At 39.3% G+C, this 21,819-nt stretch overlaps 1 protein-coding gene across 11 annotated transcripts in view; it reads right to left on the bottom strand.

Moving 5' to 3' along the window:
* Positions 1-21,819, bottom strand: part of NRXN3 (neurexin 3) — a 940,418-nt gene that overhangs the window by 137,140 nt on the left and 781,459 nt on the right. For all 11 annotated transcript variants that reach the window (XM_083837468.1, XM_083837465.1, XM_083837469.1 and 8 more), the window contains one exon: positions 327-498. In XM_083837468.1, the coding sequence (XP_083693594.1) occupies positions 327-498 (172 nt within the window). The remainder of the gene's footprint in view (positions 1-326; positions 499-21,819) is intronic.

Raw genomic sequence — 21,819 nt, 5'->3', positions numbered from 1 at the left:
ACATCACAAGTAGCAAAACCAAGTTTATTGTTGAATCAGGTTTTTGACTCTCTGCAGACCCAGGATTCACTTAGAGACCTCCAAAATAGCATGAGCTACGTGTATCATACCACATAGTTGTTGTGCTTTACTCTTCATATATATAAAAAAAAACATTACTGTGTTTTCTGAAAGACAGAATACGCACCACTAGGCTCTGGTCAATTTATTGCCGAGATGAAGCAACAAAGATTTATATAGTATCCGGTTGTTGTTAAACGTTAGTTTGTAGATATGGGCAGACAGAAAGAGAGACAAAAAAGACAAAAAGACAAAAAAGTATGTACCTGTCGGGTAGTGTTCATTCACTGGCCAGCTGTCAACCTGAAGAGTGGCGTTGCCACCGTTCCTGGTAAAGCGCACCACGTGGTATTTGCCATCATTTACAGGTGTGCTTTCCTCTTTAATAGAGATGTCCACTGTACCAATATTGAAGACCACACCAATCTTGCCTTGCTCCTGAAATGAAAGAAAAAAGAAAAAAATGTTTGCAAATTGCTGCATATTAGGAGAATGTTCCCGGCCTATAAATCTCTACTGGGTAATTGTGCCAGTAGATGGCACTACAGAATACACAGAAGCATCATTTTGAGCTTTGTCAGGATACATTTCATTGGCTCTGCTTCAATGCTAACATCGTCTTCTGCACTCTTCTTTACAGCTTTCACCTGAACATAGTGACTCATTTGCTCTCTTAAAACATCGCAGAGGACAGTTGAGAAATCAGGCAATAAAACCAAAGGGATGTGGATATATAGTTACTTGAGCAACAACTCCACTGATTAATTATTCTCCTGTTCAATTGCCATCTGAAATGCAGCCACAGGCAGGCTTTAACTCAACTGTTTCACAAACAGATTAACAGAACAGAACAGCCCTCACCCCCCAAAAAATAACCATGGGATCCAGCGGGGTGAACACAGGTACAAGGAGGAAAGAATTAGAAGGTAGCAAAAACATATTAACCAACTTTGACCACCTGAGGGAAGCTAATTACTCCTAAGCCAAATGGAAAACACTCCAGACTTTCAAAGGATGGGAGTGGCTGCAGTCTTTACCTTTTCTATATCACACACTTCAAGCAATGACTTACTAATAAAGCAGTCCCCTGCAGTGTTCTCCCAAAACTTTCCACCAGCCATTGACTGAATGGGAAGAGCAGACAGATGCAATTTTACTGGCCATAACACGTTTTCCTGCAGCTCGCCCCATCTAGTTCCAAGCAATAACCAGATTCAATGACTTGAGGTTGTAAAATGTGGACCCAAAGTACATCCAGGTTAGATACATAGAAGTATAAATATTGATTTAAAGGATATCAGAAATCCCCACCAGTGTACATATGGAAGCAACCAAAACACACCTTCAGGCCTTCAGCAAGGGAGGGCATCAGTGTGCTGACCATCCGTACCATAAAATCGGCATTAGCCTTATTAGCTGTTTTAACAGAGAAGTCAAGGAAGAAACAAAACCAGAGAGTGGATAGCTGTCTCATATCTAAATATAGCCTCTTCAAAACAGACCTGCAGTATAACTCAGACTTCTTTTTTTCTAATGCTATCCCCCCTATTCTTTGAACTACAATACTGTTATCAGTTCAAAAGGAAAACAGTCCTGCAGCTAAAGAGATCACTACAAAACTAGACTGTGCTTCAATTACTTGGAATTTGCACTGTAATAGTATGCACCCTAACATTACTTTCTTTCTCCTTATAATGATAAATTTTAGACTTTACTATGTACATACTGGATAGCAAGAGTCTCATGTTCATTCACACTACTGTGCTTTGGACTGACTTCTCTGCAAGATAACAATGATCCTTTTACCCCTGTAACAGAGGGTAAGTGGACTGATGCTCCCAGCAGATGCATGAACTCAGACATCATTTGAAAATAATCAAACTTTCCTCTCTTATGCTACCCCCAAAATACAGGAGTTTTCACTGAGCAGAGGTTTATTCCAGGTAAGGCTATTGCTGGCATAGCTTTACCATTTTTTGACTTATAAAGTGATCTTGTATCACTGTGAGTGAATCTCTTGTGTTAATAAAGTGTCTCCATAGTAATTAGCTAAGAACAAGCGATTACTTCTTCCTAGACAGCAGGACTCAAAGAATGTCTACTGACCAGGTCACTTGGTTACTGTCTCCATATATTTTCGCAAGGTGCTGCCTTATAAACAACCTCCCAGAGAAACTCTCATACTGCTTTTCGGTCACCCTCAGAACGTCAATCATGTTCTCCAAACTAGCACAGTGACCGCTTAGACAAGAGTCCACCCTGGTGAAGACTTAGCGTAAACATGTAACATGAAAAGCTACGCCATGTCTAGTGGAACAGATAGCTGCCACCACCACCACTGAGGAAGGGATTAAGAGGTATTCAGCAGAGAGAAAGATATGTATTTTCAAGCCCTACAGGCTGAATGAAGCAGAGATAAAAATTTGTAAATGGGGAAGGAGACAGTGAGAAGTTTAACTAATCTCCCCTGAAGAAGGAGAAAACATTTCTGATCTCCCCTTTGATGAAAATGAGATAGTACCTTTCACCATTCCCTTCCCCAGGCTTGAAGGACAAACCTAATTTAAAGAAGTAGTGAAAACCCATGGATAAGAGGATAAACTGCAATAGAGAAGATTCTGCAAGTGAAGGACTGCAAACTGCACCCCATCTTGGATTACTGCATCCTGGTCTGGGCCCCCAGCACAAGAAAGACACACACTTGTAGAGCAGGTCGAGAAGGGCCATGAGGATGACCAGAGGGCCAGAGCACCTCTCCTATTAAAGAAAGGCTGAGGGAGTTGGAGTTGTTCAGCCTCGAGAAGAGAAGGCTCCAGGGAGACCTCATGGAGGCCTTCCAGTACCTAGAGAGGCCTTATAAAAAAGACGGAGAATGATTTCTTACTTAGGCAGATAGTTACAGCACGGGGGGGACAGTTTTAAACTAAAAGGGGGAAGATCTATATCAGATGTTAGAAGGAAATTCTTCAGAAGGTGATGAGGCACTGGCACAGGCTGCCCAGAGAAGCTGTGGATGCCCCATCCCTGGAGGTGTTCAAGGCCAGGCTGGATGGGGCTTTAAGCAACCTGATCTAGTGGGTGGCATCCCTTCCCATGGCATGGGGGTTGGAACAAGGTGATCTTTAAGGTCCCTTCCAACCCCATCCATTCTGTGGTTCTATGAAATGGCCCCTCAAGCTGCTAGAGAAAGGAGGGAAATGAGCAAACTGGCACCCTCCCTACCCCAAACAGACTGCCACCCACTTTCACAGCCAAGGAAACATACCCCTGCTAAAAGCAGCACAACACTTGGTTGTAACTGAGAAACACCAAAATAAATGTGTAAAACAAATCATGGCCCTAATCGAAGGCCTCCTCCAGCTTTATTCAGTCCCTTCTTGGGCAGAGCTCCCCATGACTCTCTAAGTTTTGCAGGAGCAGGACATTAAGCCAGATTTTGATACTCTTACTCGGACTGAGTAGGAGTTTGTCATGAAAATGGTTCCTTTCCAATTACCAGGATAAAACACAATGTAACACAATTATCTAAAAGCAGGGCTATTGAAGCCATACTGCACACACAGACTTCAAGATACAGTTTATTCAAGGTATTTTATATCTCTAGGGCACCAGACTCTCTCTGGAGAAAGAAAAAAAAAAGACAAGAAAAAAAAGCAACAATTACTTTACTCATTCCTGTTAGAAAGAAGTAAAGCAAAGCAGAAAGAAAAACCTACAGCAAAGGACAATGACTGCGGACACAGGGCAAATTCAGGATTTATTTTCAAGATCTCTTCATTTCCACAGTTTCCTACACTACAACACCTCATTAAAAGCAGCTTTTATGAAGACTTTTTCCTTCCTTCTAAATTTGAAAGACAAACTTTACCATTAAAATTTAACATTTCATGATGGACATGACCTCTTTCGTTCAATTTTCAGTACAGATAGTAGCTTTTTTTTTTTTTCTTACCAGACACAGGTATTAACTAGACCAGCAAGTATACGTCAAAGAAAGATTTACCTTTGAACCACTATGTTTATTTTGTAGTTAGAGGAAAAAAAAATCTATCCATAAAGGAAGGGAAAGGATGAATACATAGCCGCACGGAGTATGTAAGTCACATGCTCCAGAAGGGCTCCAGAGAATTTTAATAGACAGTGTGTGTTTTTTCCTCTCTGCATCAGCATTCAACTGGGCTGCCACAAACACCTTCCATGAAAAGGTGATCATGTGTCCCCCAAAATTGCTGTCCTCAAAAGCCACGTTGCCTTCTCCTCACTTAATACCCTTTTTGGAGATATACTTCTGCCAAGACTTGAGGCAAATAATTATGATTACATAATTGAATGGTTGCAGATAAATTACATGAACAAAAGAAAGCAAAGTACTAAAAAGAATGTACAAGGCCTCACCTTGGTGTCTCTATTCTACGCCACCCTTCCACAAGCTCCTGGCAGCAGTTGGTTGTTATATACACTGCTCCCAAAACATTAAGAACATCATTACATAACACAGGGACTAATCTACAGCCTGGGATCTGGAATCTCACCCTTAAGTGTTATTATATTTTCAGCAGTGTTTTCTTTTACCTTTCCATGAAACAGATTCTTCATCTGTGAAAGATGGGTGACAGTCACATATCTTACCCTGCTTTACAAGCCCTGTAACCCAGACACATTTTACTTAAACACTAATGACATTATGATAATTTAAAGAGTAAATACATGTTGGAAATATGAACTGGGCAGGAGCTGATAATGGCCTCTTAAAGCACCAAGGGCAATGTCTGCATCTCACTTTGGTGGACAGAAAGCAACCTGACTGGAAGAATCTGGAGGGCACTGAAGGAGCATGATATTATCCTTTTAGTCCAGAGAGTACTATCCAACAGCTTCACAATGCACTAGTTTGAGACAGAGATTGTGAAATTCCAGCCTTTTGGCAATGAAATCCTAACCTTGCTACCTCCCCTCAACAGTCTCATCCCTGAAAACAGCTGCAATCCAAGTGGGGCAAGGTCCTAACCTTTTTTCAGCTTCTACCTTCAGCTCCTCTGAAACCCATTCCCTTCCTCTGAAGGGACCTCCAAAACATTTCTGAGGTCTGACATTTTCACAGGTAGGTTTTTTTTCTTTTTTCTTTTGTTTTCCCTAACCCAAGGAGGGCTAGAGCCTGTCTGCATGCAAATACTTCATGTGATGTATGTTGTTGTGTAACTGTCAGGTCTTCCCCCCACCCCCACCCCCCAAGTGTGCCATTGCATTTTAAAGGCACCTATATTTCTGTAGCAGATTAGGTGGAAAATCAAATGGGGGTGGCAGTAATTTTGTCAGATTAGCAGTTGGACTGTGGTAGAGATGGCACATACACTGATAGCCACATATACTGTGTACTCTCGAAAGGGCTTTATCTTTCATTCTTCTTTTTCTTAATCTAAAATTCACATCACCCAGACTGAAAGTATACAGCTGTTCCCTGTGTACAGAAAGGATTTCATTCCAAAAACCAAGAGAGAGAACCCCAGGCAATAGGACAAATCCTACTCTTGGCTGCATCGATATGAATCAATAGCAATTCTGCTGAAGAAACTCAGAATTCTTACTGATGCAAGCAGAAGCAGAGTTTATCCCAGTACCATTATGTTGTTTTGCTTCTTTTTCTGAAACTAAGTGTAAAAGAAAAAAATTAAAACATATCCTACGATTCTAGCAGGATTTCAAGTAACTGTGTTTTCTCACACTCATTTTACTTTATTATTTTTCACAAGTCACAAGTGTGCAGACTGCTTCCTCCCACCCTGGCAGGTTCCAGCATGAGTAGACCTCAGCCCAAACCTGGCAGACAATACTCCTAGTTACTACTTCCTGAAGACCACTCCTGATTGTGCTGCCCACATTTCCAAGTGACACATGTTCCTTCAGTAATACAACAAGCCTTTTGCCCTGTAGGAAGGTTTTGTAAACTTCCCCCTCCTAAATGCCTCATGCATATATTTTTAACTCTGCTACCTTTAAGTTCAGGAAAATTGTTTTTTTTCTTACAAGCTCAAGCACTGCTCTTCCTGGAATGGCTTCCTTCTGTGTAAGGCCCTCAGAATCGTAAAGAGGGGCAAAAGAGACTGAACGTTTATTTCTCCCTCTTTGGAGGGTTTTTTTTTTCCCCCTATTTATTCTTCAAGTCTGTCTTTGCTTGGTTTCCTTTTTTTATGGGAGGGGTTGTCTTTTTTTTTTTTTCTTTGCGAAAAAAAAGGATTCTGGATGTTAGCCCAGCTGTCAGATCACTCACTTTCTGTGGTTTGGTGGACTTTGCACAATAGTATTAAATGTAGTGAAGTATTCAGTAGAACTGAAGGCATAGATGTATACTCCTCAGAGGACATTCACTAGTTACTACAATGTCAAAGCACTTGATGTCAAAGTTCTTTACTGACTAGGAAGGGCGTGAAAACCAGCATTGCACTCAGAGTGCCCTTCTGAGCTGCAACTAGAAGGAAACGTGCGGCTGGACAGGCCTTTCTGGGATAAATATTTTCACTGGATTTAAGGAGAGACACTAGAGGCTGTATTCAGTGCAGACATTTCTTTTTTTTCACTCTGGTTATATTTAATACCATTTCTAATACTACTTGGAACTAATTCTGAAATTAGTTTAATACATACAAAACTCTACAGTTGGGTAAAGGGAGAGCTTACTGGCTGAAGTCTTCCTTTAACTAAATAAACAGCGATGGCAGGGAAGCCACGCTCAATGAGCAGCACAGCCATCTGGCAAACGTAAGAATCAAAAGTTGCAAATGTTGTTAAAGAAGTGATAGTCTCACTCAACTTGGAAGTTTTTGATCAAGGTTCCAGCACTTTATAGTTATCTTGAAACAAGAAAAAATGTTATTGAGGTGACAACATGTACACAGGACAGCTAATTTGGGGTGACTTTTGTGTGATATTCTAAGAAGCATTAGGTCATCTTTTGTTTTGTACTGCTTGTTGCTGCTGCTTTAAGATGTCAAACCAGATCCACTAAATCCCAGTTACAAATCTATTTATCAGAGAGAACAATATACATACAGGACAAAATAAATAGCAATTATTACTCTTAATGGCCATGTTTTTTAAAAGAACCAAATCTCACAAATACGTAATTTATAAGGCTAAAAAGATCATCTAGTCTGCTCTTAAATTTTACGAGACCATATATTGTGCCTGAACTGATTCTTTTTTGAACTACAGAATATATTTTTAGAACAACGCTCAATTGTGATTTGAACATTTACAGCTGAGGAAAGAATCATTACAGCTCAGAGTCATTGCATTTGCTTCTTTGATAAGATTGGCCTAGTGTTGAACACAGTCAAAAAGGCAAGTGGTATGTCAAAAATTATAAAGAAAAGGAACAGTAGACTAAAGGAAAATCTGTTATAATTAATGGTGTACCTTTGAGTTTAATTTCTGAATACAGTACGCAGATCTGTACACGCTCAATCAGCAAAGAAAATGAGGAAATATAAAAGGTTCAAAAACACCAAACTTGAAACTGTATATATAAAAACAAAAAAACCCAGATGTTTTCTTTTTAATAACTCAAATAACTACAAATACGTAATAAAATCATTTGGTAATAAAATTTAAGCAAAGGAAGTACATTTTGAGACAGTAAATAACTGAACTGGGCAACTCACTCTCACAGGGTATGTTGCATGCCTAAGATACATTCAAAAATAGACAAATTCATGGCAGGAAAGTCAATCAAGAGCTATTGAACACAACAGTGGGAATATAATCTTCTGCTCAGCGGGTCCTTAAAAGCAGATCATTACCATTTGTTTTAACTTTTACCTCTTGCATTAAAAAAAAAATAAATAAATAAAATTAAAATCTAATGTCTTACTTCCAGAAATTAATTGTAGGACTGTGATCAAGTCAAAAATTTTTGAAGGTTATTGCCATTTCTTATTCATTTTGTAAAGTGGTGAAATGCTGACACTGGCAAGGTTTAATGGGTATCTTTTTTACTGAAGGTTTTGAAAGCGTGGTTTAGATAAGGATCTGCCAGAGTCATGCTGGTGTATATAGTCCTGCCTTAGAGCAAGAAAAGTGCTAGAACAGATGACTTGAGATTCCAGGTTCATCTTTCTGTGACTGTAAACACTCCCCACAGCTTTCCAAGGCATAATAGAAACCTACTCAGTCCTCTGACTTTCTCATTGGAAAGCATGTCTTCCAGTCCTTACTTTATTCTTCCCATGACCCCTGAAACTCCTTCAGTTTAGTAATACCTATCTTCAAATGTAGCCAACAGAAATTTTCAACTTCAGTTCACAGAAATCACACAACCAGTTTGGTTTACACGTTCAAAGGCCATATTGTATCTTTTGGCTGCAATCTTACACTGGGGGCTCACCAGTTGAGCCTTATTCATCATGACCCCACAGCCTTGTACAGGAGTGCTCTCTGGGAGCGCCCCTTGTACTGAGAGATGGCCTCTAGCTGAAGTAAAATGCAACCATGCTCCTCACTAAGACCTCATCAAGATATTTGGAAAGCAATTTTATATTTTTGATTGCGTATTTGGGGCACAGACTATTAGATAATACTTTTGAATAGCCCATTCTACAAGAAATAATAGCACAGAAATAAAGCAATACCGAACCATGTTTTTTCTATTTTTTTCTTGAAAATTTTTTTTGACTAAACTCCCTGGCAACACCATAGGAATACTGAGTTACCAGTTGTCTGTGACAGTTCAGCTCTTTTAACAAATCATTCTTCCCAATTTACCATATGTCCTCTCCCTTCATCATTCCATCCTTCACTGTTTGCCTTTTTTCTAATAAAAGTTTGTTTTTAAAAAAATCCTGAAGTCAAGAAAAAACAAAGAAAAAAAACCACAAAACTGCCCCTCACAAAGGGCAGCCAAAGAACAGTATATATGTGATATAGAAGCTGCATTCCCTTTCCTGTCCCACCAACCCAGATATCTTGCAATTGATAAAAGCTTTATGCATCATTGCAGGTTTTCAGGTAACATTAATACACAATATCAACAGAATTAAACTTAGAAATTATTTTGGCACCAGAAGTTTCCTTATTTCTTGAAAGGGGATACTATTAATGCAGCTTGAGACCTTTTGAAATTTTAAGTCACTCATAGATGTAATCTCGTCTGGTTTGAGCACACTGCTGAAAGGCAGAAAAGATCTCTTTTCTGCTTTTACTGCTGCTCAGCTATACCTTAAACAAGCCACTCCACTTTGTCTTTTTAGACTATGAAGTCTCTGACTTACCATGCAGTGCATGTGTGTGGTACCTACCACAGTGGAGCCCTAGTAACCTGGGCGGCCTCAGGATGCTGTTGTTGTACAAATAATTAACACCGAGCAGAGCATCCTGATCTACAGTATCACAACATCATTACCATGACCAGGCGTGTACTAAGCTTGCCCTAGACCCATTTCCTCAAAATCAGGAGAACAATGTGGCATATCCGGTTGCTCTTACTTAAACCTGACACCCGCTGAGCAAAGCCGAGCAATCAGAAATGTTCTGGAGTCTTAAGAGGGAGGCTTGATTCTGTGCTATTCAGCACCTAGGATTACATGCCCAATTAAACTGTTTCTTCCTCTGACCTAACAAAGCAACAGTACACTGCCAGTTGATTACCAAGCAGTGAAATGTAATAAGAAATACACTCAGGTGTGTTTAGGCCACACAATTTGTGGAAAACAATTGTTGCTACACAGCTAGCAAATAAGACCAGCCATAAGACCGCTAATCCTTCTCATATAGGGACATCATAATGCAAATAAGGAAATAGAAATTAACAACACGCTGAAAATGGGGCATTACTTAGGCAAACAGGATGCAAAAAGAATTATGAAAGCGATACCTGTCCATCAGTTCACTGGCAAATACATTATTCAGATGGCTAATTTGTTCCCTCAGTTTACAATATGCGTCAGGTAAACCTGCCTTACATGATGGTATGAGCTTCAACTATAATTAGGACTAAACAGTCAGCCTTTTCAAAACATTAATAACATATCCTGGACATTTTTGAGAAATGATACTTTTTAGATATAATGCTGGACTAGGAAAAATACAGGAACCATTCTGAATGTTGATGTTAACTTCTATTTCTCTAAAGGACTGACACAATACACACCGTGTGTTGCATTTTAAGCTTAGAGCATCCCTAAAGTGTACCCTTCTCCTGTATTACAGAAGTCAGCTGATTAAAAGCAGCCCCTTCCACTTCTGTTCGTAAGTGCTGTCATGTAACTCACTCAGACAAAAATGTGACTAACTGCTAAAAATGCCACATCTGCTCAGTAAGGAAAAGGGTGCAATAACGTCAGATTTTAGAAGGACACAAGAACAAGCAACCTGCTTTCCAGGAGAAAGCATCTCCATCCATCTCAAAATGTCTCCACTGGAGTTTTAATCCACTGGGTAACGTTGCCAAAGATTTATGCTGACAGAAACTCAAGTGTCAGTTACACAAAATACAGTACCAGAGATCTGATACAGGCAGCACGAAATAAACGGCGTACCTTAACTAGTAGGCTTCCTTATCAAGAGAGCTGGTATAATTGCGTGATGTCTGTGGGCTGAAGGCGCAGCATGCATCATACGCACTGTAACAGCAATCAGAGCTGTCTGTCTCAACCCATAACCCATAGAAAAGTGAGCACTTGTCAGGAAAATGGCATTAAAAAAGGACACCGCTGCCTGACAGGAAAGGTGATCACAAATATCAGCTTGCCACCATCCAATTAACCCAGGCATAGCAGATACGGAAGTACAAGGGCTGAAGCTGCATTGGACAGAAGTAATCAATCTAAACTTTGTTTTGCCTAGAGTATGTTCGTAAAACCTATTCTACCCTTAGTCGTGCACAGTATTGTAGGGCTTCAGAGAGTTCAAAAAAATACATGTTCAAAATTATTTTATTACTAAGCACTATATATCACTATATTTCCTTTTTTCAGTATGTGTATTTATAGAATTCTAATAGAATTTAATGCATCAGAGTCTATGTTGCATGTTGCTTTTGAGATGAACATAACAGATTTCACAAACTATATATAAAATCAACAGTGTATTGTAAACACAGCAGTAAGTCGTCTTTACTAGACAAACGAGGCGTATGAGCTAAAGTTCAATAGGCCTCTCCAATCAGACAAGATAATGAGGAAAATATGAATATATGCAAACACAAACAGTGACTGGATTCTTTAACAGATTATTTCTAGCTTTTCAAACCTTACTTTTTTTAAACTGCTTTTTTTTTTCTCTCTCTCTCTCTAAAGGAAGCTTAATATGGCTTTTGAGATGTGGCTGCATTCCAGCAGAAGGCTTTTCCAGTCCTCAATTGGTTTCCTAAAACTTTGAATTGGAGTAAGAAATGCAGATAAAAATATGCGTGAACATGAACACTCTGAATATCACAGCATGGGAAACCTATACTCATATTTCTAATGAAAATTGCCCAAACTAATTTACTTATCTGCAGATTTTAATAACTTTCTATGACACAGCACTACTTAGTAAGGAACAGTGGAATATTAGACAGTGATGCTAAAAGATAAACACACTGCGTTTGAACACACAGCTCAAAGGAAACCACCAGCACCATTTCCGTTTTGAGCGTTAGAAAGCAGAGACAAAAGGAAATGCCAGAATCTCACAGGAAACAGAAGTGACAGGAACAGAAAAAATAGAGGTTTTTAGAGAAAAAATAATTTGAGTTATTACAAAATTACCACTGAGTATTTCAAATATTCACATTTTATGTATGCATAGGACCTCCTACTTAAATAAATTCACATAAAACCCTCCCATTTTCCCTGGCAACCTGTTTATCTAGCTCAATGTGTGCTTTTTCAAGATTCACTATTGGAGGATCTCTGCGTCTAGAATTTTCATTATTTCTAGGCCCTTCAACCTGAGTGCCTCTACTCCTGGAGGGGCATTTGGCTCTTTCCAAGGCCAAGGGAATTTTTGTGTTAATCTTAACCAAAAGTCAATAGTTGCTTCTGAACCTAGCAGGAAACATTATATTACATTCAGGTTGAATTTTTCTATAGATAAAAGACAGCAATTTTACTGAATCAAAATCTAGATGAGCCTCTGGGAAAAAAGTTATGACTTGCCTATTTTGTGTTGCGGAATTCACTTACTGTAAAGCTGCTTGGCAAGGATCTATCAGACAGACAGCCTTGCCAAGTTTGCAATATGTTGGTTAAATCGGAACTCCTGATGTCAAATTCAAACTTGATTATCGGGAAGGGATGTTGTACAGAAAGCTGAAGTATTTCCAGGACTCATTTTTGACATATTAGGTGTAGAAAAAGTAAAGAGAAGATTAATGTCAACTTCTGTACCTTTCTCTGATATTTTCTCCTCTCTACTATCTAGGAAAAAAAATTATCATGAGACATGATAGGACAACCAATAAATGAAATGAAACCGCTTTTGTAGGACTATGCTGAGCGCGCAACCCTATTGCAATTACAGCTGACCTTGATTCACTTCTTGATTCAGATTCCAACTCTGTATGGCTGATCAGTTGTTCACATTAGCTTTTGTGGGAAGAAGCTATGTTTCTTTAGGCCTGCAGGAAGAGATAAAGGACTACCTCTACAGATAACCCTTTATTCATAAATTTCTGTAGGTACCATTACGAACACCAGGGTAATGAAGTGTCAAGGGCATGGGAGGCAAGATCATTACAGATAGATTTAAATCATGGTTTGGGAAGCCTACTTCTTTGAATCAAGCTATTTCCCTGTATCTCATGGTGCAACAATAAGGCAGCTCACATCTGAAATAAAAATAGAGAAGGAATCAGAGAGATTCCTATGGCAGCAATGCTGGGCAAATGTTGGGAGAATGTGAGGTAACTGAATAGCTTACCTAGACAAGACACAAAGATCATAAAATGACTTTGTAGTGTGCTGTATAGGAACAGACCACAGATGTCTATTCCTTGATTAGGTCAGAGTTTTTATGAGCCAATGGAAACAGCCAATGGCATTGGCAACGGAACTGCTGCGACCTAGACTGTTTGTATTTACAACCTGGTAGTAGAAAATTTCTTGTCTGTGTCCAGCACTTCGTGATTTGGCCACTCAGTAAATATTACCGAAGTAGAAGAACAGAGTTTCTCCCCTCATTAGATATTTTGTCAGCATGCTATTGAAATTAATAGGTCAAACTCTGACATTTGCATTGAGGAGAAAGCCCTACAGAGGACCCAGATTTGGAGAAGAAAAAAAAAAAAGATTTGGCTTGATACTGTATGTTCAGCACAAAATATCATAGCCTTTAGAAATCAAATTTTCAAGAGTTGCCACTTAGCTTAGGGAAATAAAAGATGTGCCTTATTTCATCTTTTTTTCCAATATGACTGTTGCCCCACCCAGCCTTCCTCCTTTCTACACAAAAAACTCACCTGATGAGCTGATTGGGAGAGTCAGTTAAGTCCTAACAGGTTGATTGTGTGAAATAAAAAGTGAAGGAGAGATAAGGGTGATAGATGTCTCTGGCCAGCTATTACAGCTGTTGTCTGTGGGTGTGCTTCATGCAGATGAAGGGCTGTATTGGCAGCCTATGGCATGGGATTTGGGGCTTGGAAGGTAGAGCAGAAGCTGCCTGGGGGATAACAAGTCTGACAGATTGAACTGTTGACCACCTTCTTAGTTCCTTCACCTCTACACCTTACCAAGACCTCTAGGATCCCATCAACATTCCTACTGCTTGCCTTTCCTCTCTGCCTGTAAAGAGGGAGCCAGGAAGCCTCAGCTGGAAAGGGGCTAAAGCCAATAACCATTCCATTTGATACATCCAGGCAGTGGTCTGAGAAGGCTGGCTATCTGGATGGAAGTCTCAAAATGCTATAAATACTGCTTGCTCCTTGAAAGCCCAGGTAACCAAGTGCTTTAGACAATGGTCATTTGGACTCTTTGGTCGGTGTGATACATAGAAGCATAAGGTGATGGAGACCAGCAGCTGTCCTTCGAGTAAAATTCCTGTTACAGCTACGGTGATAAGGTACATAGGAATATGGCATCCCATGCCTTGGAGAATCACAGGATACCCTCTATGTCACAGAGTCATCCTGCCACTGAAGCCAAGAACTTAATCTCTTGCACTAACTGTGACCTAGGTTCCTGGGGAGTTATAGTTTATTCCTATTTCTTCTGAAAAAATACCCGACTGATTTTTAACACTAATTCTGGACAACATTTCTTCTCACACGGTCATACCAGTTTGGATTGTTTCTCCTCCTAGTAGATTCCCTGTTTCTTTCCTTTTGGCATCTTTAATCCTCTTCATGTAAAACCATTTAAACTATACTGTAAAACAGGAAGGGGCTTCTCTGAAGACTGGGAAAAATCTCAGAACGTTGACCAGACTCCTTGTGATACATTTTTTTTTAAACATTTAAATCAAAAGAGGGGAGGCTAGTTTTAATTGACCCTCCAAATATTGAATAGATCATTAAAAATGACCTGCTTTCTCAACATTATTGATGGGTCTACCTATGTCCATGCACAATAGTGTAAATGAGTCAGTAGCCAGATCCTTTCAATGTCTCTGCTATACCCACGCTATGGATAGACTATGGCCTTCAAGAACTTTTTAAAGAACAACTACCAGCCAGCTCAATAGAAACTTTAACATTGCCAATTCAAACATAAATGCATCAGAAATATCAGACATTTAACTCTTAGAGCACTGGCTTTCATAGACAAATGTCTGTGACACCTAAAGACAATAAACATCAGCATCCAAAAGATTATTCTGCAAATCAGTGTGCAATGCTGGTAACATATCCTTGTCAGGCTGCAACATAGACAAAGCTGTACCAAAAAAAAAAACCCAAAGCAGACAGAATGTGTACAGATATGGGAGCACATTAGAAAAAGAAAATAAGGAATGCTGGCATGGATTCTGTGTTTGTAGCTATCTCATGTTCTAGTTTTTCTCATGGTACAGCAACAAAGAGAGCAGAAACAGAAAATACAACAAAATAGGCTGTGTCTACTTCTTAAAATATTCCTATTCATCTCTGTGGAATCTCACTGCTCCTCTCAATAAACATCATTATTATCAAATTGCTTTCTACTTCATTAGAATGCTAAATCCTTGAAGACTCTCCTTCTGAAAATTGATAGTTTTTTTTCTAGGAGTTAGTAATATGAAGAAGTTCATGTTGATCCACCAAACATCAGTCATACTCTGGTACCAGACAAGAACATATTACATGACATAAGTGAAAGAAGCTCTAGGCAATACGAATAACATCAGCCCGCATGCAGGGATAACCTGTATTATAGCTTCGGGGCTGGATAAAACAAGCAGATTGTGACTCTGTATCATGATATTGTAATGTTCTTTTCTCACACTGCAACACAAGTTAACCCAATTACAGTCTCCTAAATAGATGGATACAAATGACAGCCTGAATGCACAGCAAATTCCTAAGGCAGGGCTCTGAAAGTTTCAGAATGGTTTACACAGCTTCACACCTTCAGGTCTCACACACTAACAGAGAAATGTCCCAGCGCATGAAAGGAAACCATCAATGAATGGCCAGAATACTTCAGGAAGCACAACAGATGGCTCAGTGTTTCAGTTTTGTAAGAAAAATATCAAGGATTTCAAAGAAAACACATTATTTTCTGTAGAAAAATGAAGGAGGCATAAAAAAGAAGCAATTTTATTTATATACCTAAATTTTGAATTTCTAGCCATATTACTCTTGCTTCCACTTGTCTTTACCTTCATCCTCCTCTTCTCTTTGAAGAAAAAAAAGGAAGCAGAAAAAATGAGAAAATGAGATGAAGAAATGTTCTTAACATTTATAAGACTAAAATTAAGATGTTCATTTTATCTGAAGACACAATTTTCTTTTCTAACAGAAACAAAAATCAATTTCAATGGAGAATATTCCAACTCTAAAAATATGTCCAATCACAAATTTTTATTTATATATCCTTTTTTTCACAGTGAAGGACATGGGTTTCTCAACTGGAATTACATGCAGAGCACAGCCACCTTGAACTGGTAACTAGTGGCTTCTACTATTATCTTAAAAAAGACGTGTCATAATCACCTATCTTAGTATAATGTATTTACTCAGAGCCCACATGGCTATTGCTAGAGAGGTTGGCTTTCCTTAATCTCCCTGCCAAACTTTAGGCAGTGTTATCTCAAGAGACCAATAAGAAGAATTATCAGGCATTTCATATCTATCAGAAGAGATAACATTGCTGGCCTTCTAATACGGACTCTTCTTGACATTGAAGCATGTGCTACGTGGTGGCAAAGGAAAGTTTGTTGGGTATGTTATATTCTGGAGTTTGTTCGAAACCAGTGGAAGTGCAAATAACACGTGCCTGGAAGAAAGAGCCTGGCTGCACTCCAAACGTGATATTAATTCTTCATAGGTTTAGTTAGGTTAGCAGGTTTAGAGAGATGCTTTCTGCTAGAATCCAACATTTTCATCTGCCATTAATATTTAAAAAATAGTTTTTTTAAAGTGAAGTTATTTGGATCTTACAGTGCCATTTTGGAGCATTTAAAAATACAGTTACTAATTCGCTTTTACCATGATACCTTCTTCTTTCACATGACCTCATCTTTATTTATTTTACTTTGTTTTCACTATTGCATGTTAAACACTAAAAGATGCCACCCTAATGAAATGGGTTCAGTATCACAGCCAGTAGTTAACAGCTCTGCAGCCTTCAAGGTGGTATTGGATGCATATACTTTCCCAGCCTTGAGTGATGCATTTCTTCCTTTCTTTGTGAAACTGGGTAGGTGGTTTCAAGAAGAAAAGGAAACATGAAAGCCTTGCCCTCTTTTCTAGCAAACGCTTCACAAACAGAATGATTTGAAATGGGAAAGAAGCTTGAAAGAGGCTTTATTGTTTTTCTGAGAGAGGTTAATGGCAATAACTGCGTTTAAGAAAGGGAAAAAAAAACCTGATGAGAGAATCAAAAAGCCAGCAGCTGTGTCTTGATCTGGATCAAAGCGATAGAGAAGGAGCTGTGCCAAGAATCTCCTGTAAGATGCCAAGTGTCTCCCCATTTTCCTGCATAATTTTACACTCATGCAAGATATGACACTCAATTAGGTATGTGGTTTTTTTTGTTTATTTTGTTTAAAACACAGCTGACTGTATGCAACAAACAGCCACTGAAACTCCAAACATGCCACCCTCACTAGCCAATGAACCTTCTAGGAGGGCTTATAAAAAAAGGAGTGGGATTCAAGCCCCACAAACCATTCCCTTTTCAGCCATTCAGGAAGTCACAGTGCATACTGAAGACAGTTTTGCAGTTCTCCAATCATTATCAACTGGGCCGAGACTCATAACTCATTTACTGGAGACTACCAAACAGCTACAGAAGAACTGCGATCGTCTTTTCTTACTTGTATGGACTGAATTCACGTGGTAGCTAGAAAGGAAAGGCATTGCTTAATACTGGCACCATCCCCTTGACTTCAGTGACATTTATCTGGAAACCCACTTGACTTGCCAACTGTTGCTCTAAATTGATGCTTGGACTCTTAACCCTGTTAACACCTGAGAATTGGGTATACTGCACTATTTTCCAAGGTTTACCTGTGGTTTATTTGAAAAAGACACCTTTCTATCACTGTATACACAGTATCCACACAAATGGAACCTGCACTTAACCCTGCCACATTTTCTAACTGAACACAAATCAAAGATTTCCACTCTTCATTGTCAAAGAGGTGAACTGTTTTCTGTCCAACCCAAACAGCTCTGGTACATCCAGATTAGTCATTTTCCAGAACTGATGTAAGCTGCAATATCAGGTCTTGACCACTAACACATCAGAACATTTCCTTGCCTTGACTATGGACGAGTTTGTGTGTAATTTTCTTGCTGTGACAATCAATTTTGGGAAAAACCATTCTGCTATTCCATTTGTATGTGCTACTTTCTCTTTCAGGGCTTTACGCAAGAGTAAGTTATAGCACAGTATAGGGCTTTTTGTCTTGTACACGAGGCTTGGAACAATGATCTGAATTTCTCCTTCCTGAAGAGCCTTTCATAAGGCTATGAAAAGGAAAAATGAGGAGAATAAAGGAGGAGGGAGACCCACAAAAGTATCAACACCACGTACCAAAATACTACTGCTAGCACAGATCAGCGCCTCCGCTGAGTGTCTGAGATGTCTCAAAAAGGGAACAGACGCAATGACTCGTGTTATGAGAGGTACAGAGCTGAGTTTCCTGGACTGTTAAATCAGCAACTTTCACAAGTACCGAATTAAATATGTTTTAAGTGGTATTTCAAAGTTACAGCTGGTTACATTTGGGCCTGCTGACCTTAAGAATGTCATGTTAAATATTTTCTTTTTAATTAAGGTAATGGCTAAGCTCTGAGGATGAGTATTGTTTTTTGCTTCATTAATTTTACTGTTAAATTGCAAAAAAGATATTGAAACAGATTAGCAAAGCAACAAGACAGAGGGGACATTTCAGGTGGTCTGAACTGTCACCACAGTACTTGTAGGTCCAGACTTTTAATGATAACCAAGCTCTGGGCACAGGAGCCCTGACCTCCGAATTGTTCAGCACCCATGGTTCCAAATTGACCTAACAGCTCACCCGGTCTGACGGTCATGCCAGCCTGACTCCTTGGTCTCCACACAACAGAGGACCTGCCTTTTAATAAATGTAGGCAACCCTGTTTGTAGAGGTAGCCAGCAGTTGGGCAAACTTCCTTTCTGGTGGCTGTTACAGTGTTAACAGTAGATATTCTTCCAACATGGTAAGGGAAAAGGTACATATGCTAGCAATAACTTATGCAACACAGACAGTGACCAAAACCACCTAAGTTTAACTAAATTATCATGTCATTATGCAACATTGCTATCACGTAACATAACTCTACATTTTCAAGGAAATCACTTCAACTTTATGAAAATGAGTAGAGCTATACAGAGCCCTTCAAAAGTCTCAAAAAACCTCAAAATACTTCAACTCGGGCAAGTTTTGAATGGGAAAGAAAATGAAAATACGTAGGAAAATGTACAAAGTCAGGCAATGATGTGCAACATGCAAGTCAGGCACTGATTCACCCTTTCTGATTAATAGACAGATAAAACTAAGATACTTTTTTTTTTCCTTAATGAAATTCCTGGTCATAATCTAGGCACATACTTGCTACAAAATGTTGAGACCATTGCATTAGGGATTAACATTCATACAAGTAACAAAAGTATCTAAGGATGCAATTTTCTTTTCGAGAAAACAAGAATGCATTCTCTCCTGCTCCAGCGTTTGATGAACTTACTGTGCTTAGAAAAAAGCTCTTGCAAAAGTCCAAATCTAGATACGCTTCCTCTTCTTGTGCTGACTTTCCTTGGTAAAAGTTACTGTCCCAGAAATTCTCTTCTGGAACGGGCTGATCATTTTTCTATTTTCAAAATTAGCATTACAGATAAGAGCCATTTATACATGCTTTCACCACAGATCGGGGCACTGCTTTCACAAGCAGTAAAGATTCAGCCTGATTTTTCAAAATCAGTTCCATACATCCCAACCAAAATGCACTGAAGTTTCTTTGCCCTTCGTAATTATTAGAGAAAAGTGTTAATTTACAGTAAGACAAGTAAACAGTTTCCCTCATGCTGTCATCATCACTCTTGCTCACAGGATTTATTACAGCTTAAGGGAACATTCTCCTTGGACCCACTCCTGAAAATACATGTAGCACATCACTGCCTTCTACTCACTAAGTAAAGGGGGACAACTGGAGGAGCATTTACTCTGGTGACTGTAAAACAGCTAGTCATCTGTTTTTGTGAGGGTAAATATGATTTAATAAATGACTTGCAGAGCTGCAGGTCAGAAGATCTTAATCCTACTCCTTATTCTAGAAGGGGCTTGCTGTGTTGGTTCCAGGAGGCATAATAGCGTTTTTGGCCCCATTACCTTCTCTTTGAAATGAGAACAACAATATTTTTATTAAATGGTTGTAGACTGCTCAGAGATCCCAGAATAGGAAAAGTCTAGACAACTGCTAACTTTGGCCAAGAAATTCTGAACTCTTACTGAAATGTTTGCAAATGTGCTCGCAGGCCAAACAGCTCCCGATCGCAGGATAGCTTGTTTCCCTGCTCAGTCCACCCATTCCGTCTGCAGCTGTTCTCAGGGGACACATATAATCATCACATTTGTCGCGATGGCAATGGTGATAATGATACCGTGTGCACTAATGAGAGGCAAGTACACATTTCACTTTCTGTAAGGCTTGGTGCTTGGGCAATACTGTCTGCCAGCTGTCTCTGTCCATAGCACAACCTGTAATTTTGTTAACAAAATGAGCCATTTCAGAGATCAATCATTATCCTGGCTGTCTTTATCCGTTTATTGTTGCAGCCTGCGATAAACATAGGAGATCTCACAAACAAGGTCTTTTCAGTTGGAGAGGATGGAGAAATAAACATTAAAAATATCTGATTTGCCCATTCAGAGCTAGCTATTTGTCAGCACTGGAAGTTCTGCTGCTTCTCACCTCTGAAGTTAAGCAAAAGCATCTTTGCATACATTTTTATTCTCATTTTTTGCATTTTCAAGTCCACCCCTTCACTACCAGCTTTTAAAGGATTCAGCACGGTATGCGTGGTCTGACTAGAAATTTTCACGTAAAACTGTTTCTGCTTTACAGCAGAAAGTTTTCACTGAGTTTTCAGATCCAGGTGGATGCTATGGTTCAGTTAGTTTCCCAGCCAGATGAACTTTTAGGGATCAAACAGCTTCAGTGGCCACAAAGAAACAAAGTTTGACGCTACTGATGTTTCACCGCCCATTTACGTGAAAGTTAAGGAAAGAAGTCACAACATTTAATTGATTTACCGTTTCTCTCTACTGATGGACTATGTATATCAGAACTGTGTGCTCACAGTTCAATAGTGCAGACTACCATTCTGAGCACAAATCATTCCACATCATGGTCTAAATCTTCAAGCTCCCCCTCAATTTCCCCTCAGTGTTTAGTTAACATTTGGTATTGCATGCTCCTTTAATTCAGTTTCCATTTATTCCACTCCCATGTCTCCAACAACCAAAGGGAACTTCTCTTTGAGAAGAATATGGACATCTCAAGGATGAGGTAGGAAGGAAGTTCTCCTTTAGCCCTGAGGGCTTCAGAGTAGTGGCAGAAGAGCCCTAACTCATTTTTTGAGAGGCTACTCAAGTCTCCCATTGTCACTGCTGGTTTGGAGCACCCACACTCCTTGCTCTGTGAAGGCAATCAGCTTAGGTTTAGAAGACTCTCCAGCTGATTTAAAATGTCTAGAGCCATAACCTCATCACACGGACTTTCCCCATTAGGTTTGTTGCTGAAAAGGGTAACTTGAAAAGAAAATTGAACCATCTTCAGTCTACAGTTCAAAGAAAGGTACTGAATTGGAACACAAGAGGTAGAAAAGGCATGTTACTGGGCCTGGCTTCTCCCTATTCATGCAACAAGAGTAATCATATGCTACCATCCCATGGGACTGTGGTGTAACTTACACCATAAATAGTTGCCAAGAGCTGTGATAGCTACTGAAAGATATATAAATAGTTGATATATATTATTCTTAGAATAAAATGCAAACTGTGACCCTAAAACAGTTACTTGTATATTTAATTGTTAAAAGCAAAGTTGATTTGCTAGCAAAATTATGAAACCTTTCATACATTGTAGTACAGAGTATAGACATTACAGTACTGGAAGGACACACG

Source organism: Anser anser (assembly GCF_964211835.1).
Source record: "Anser anser genome assembly, chromosome: 5".
In the NCBI taxonomy this organism is placed as follows: domain Eukaryota; kingdom Metazoa; phylum Chordata; class Aves; order Anseriformes; family Anatidae; genus Anser; species Anser anser.
This window is presented reverse-complemented; position numbering and strand designations above follow the sequence as displayed.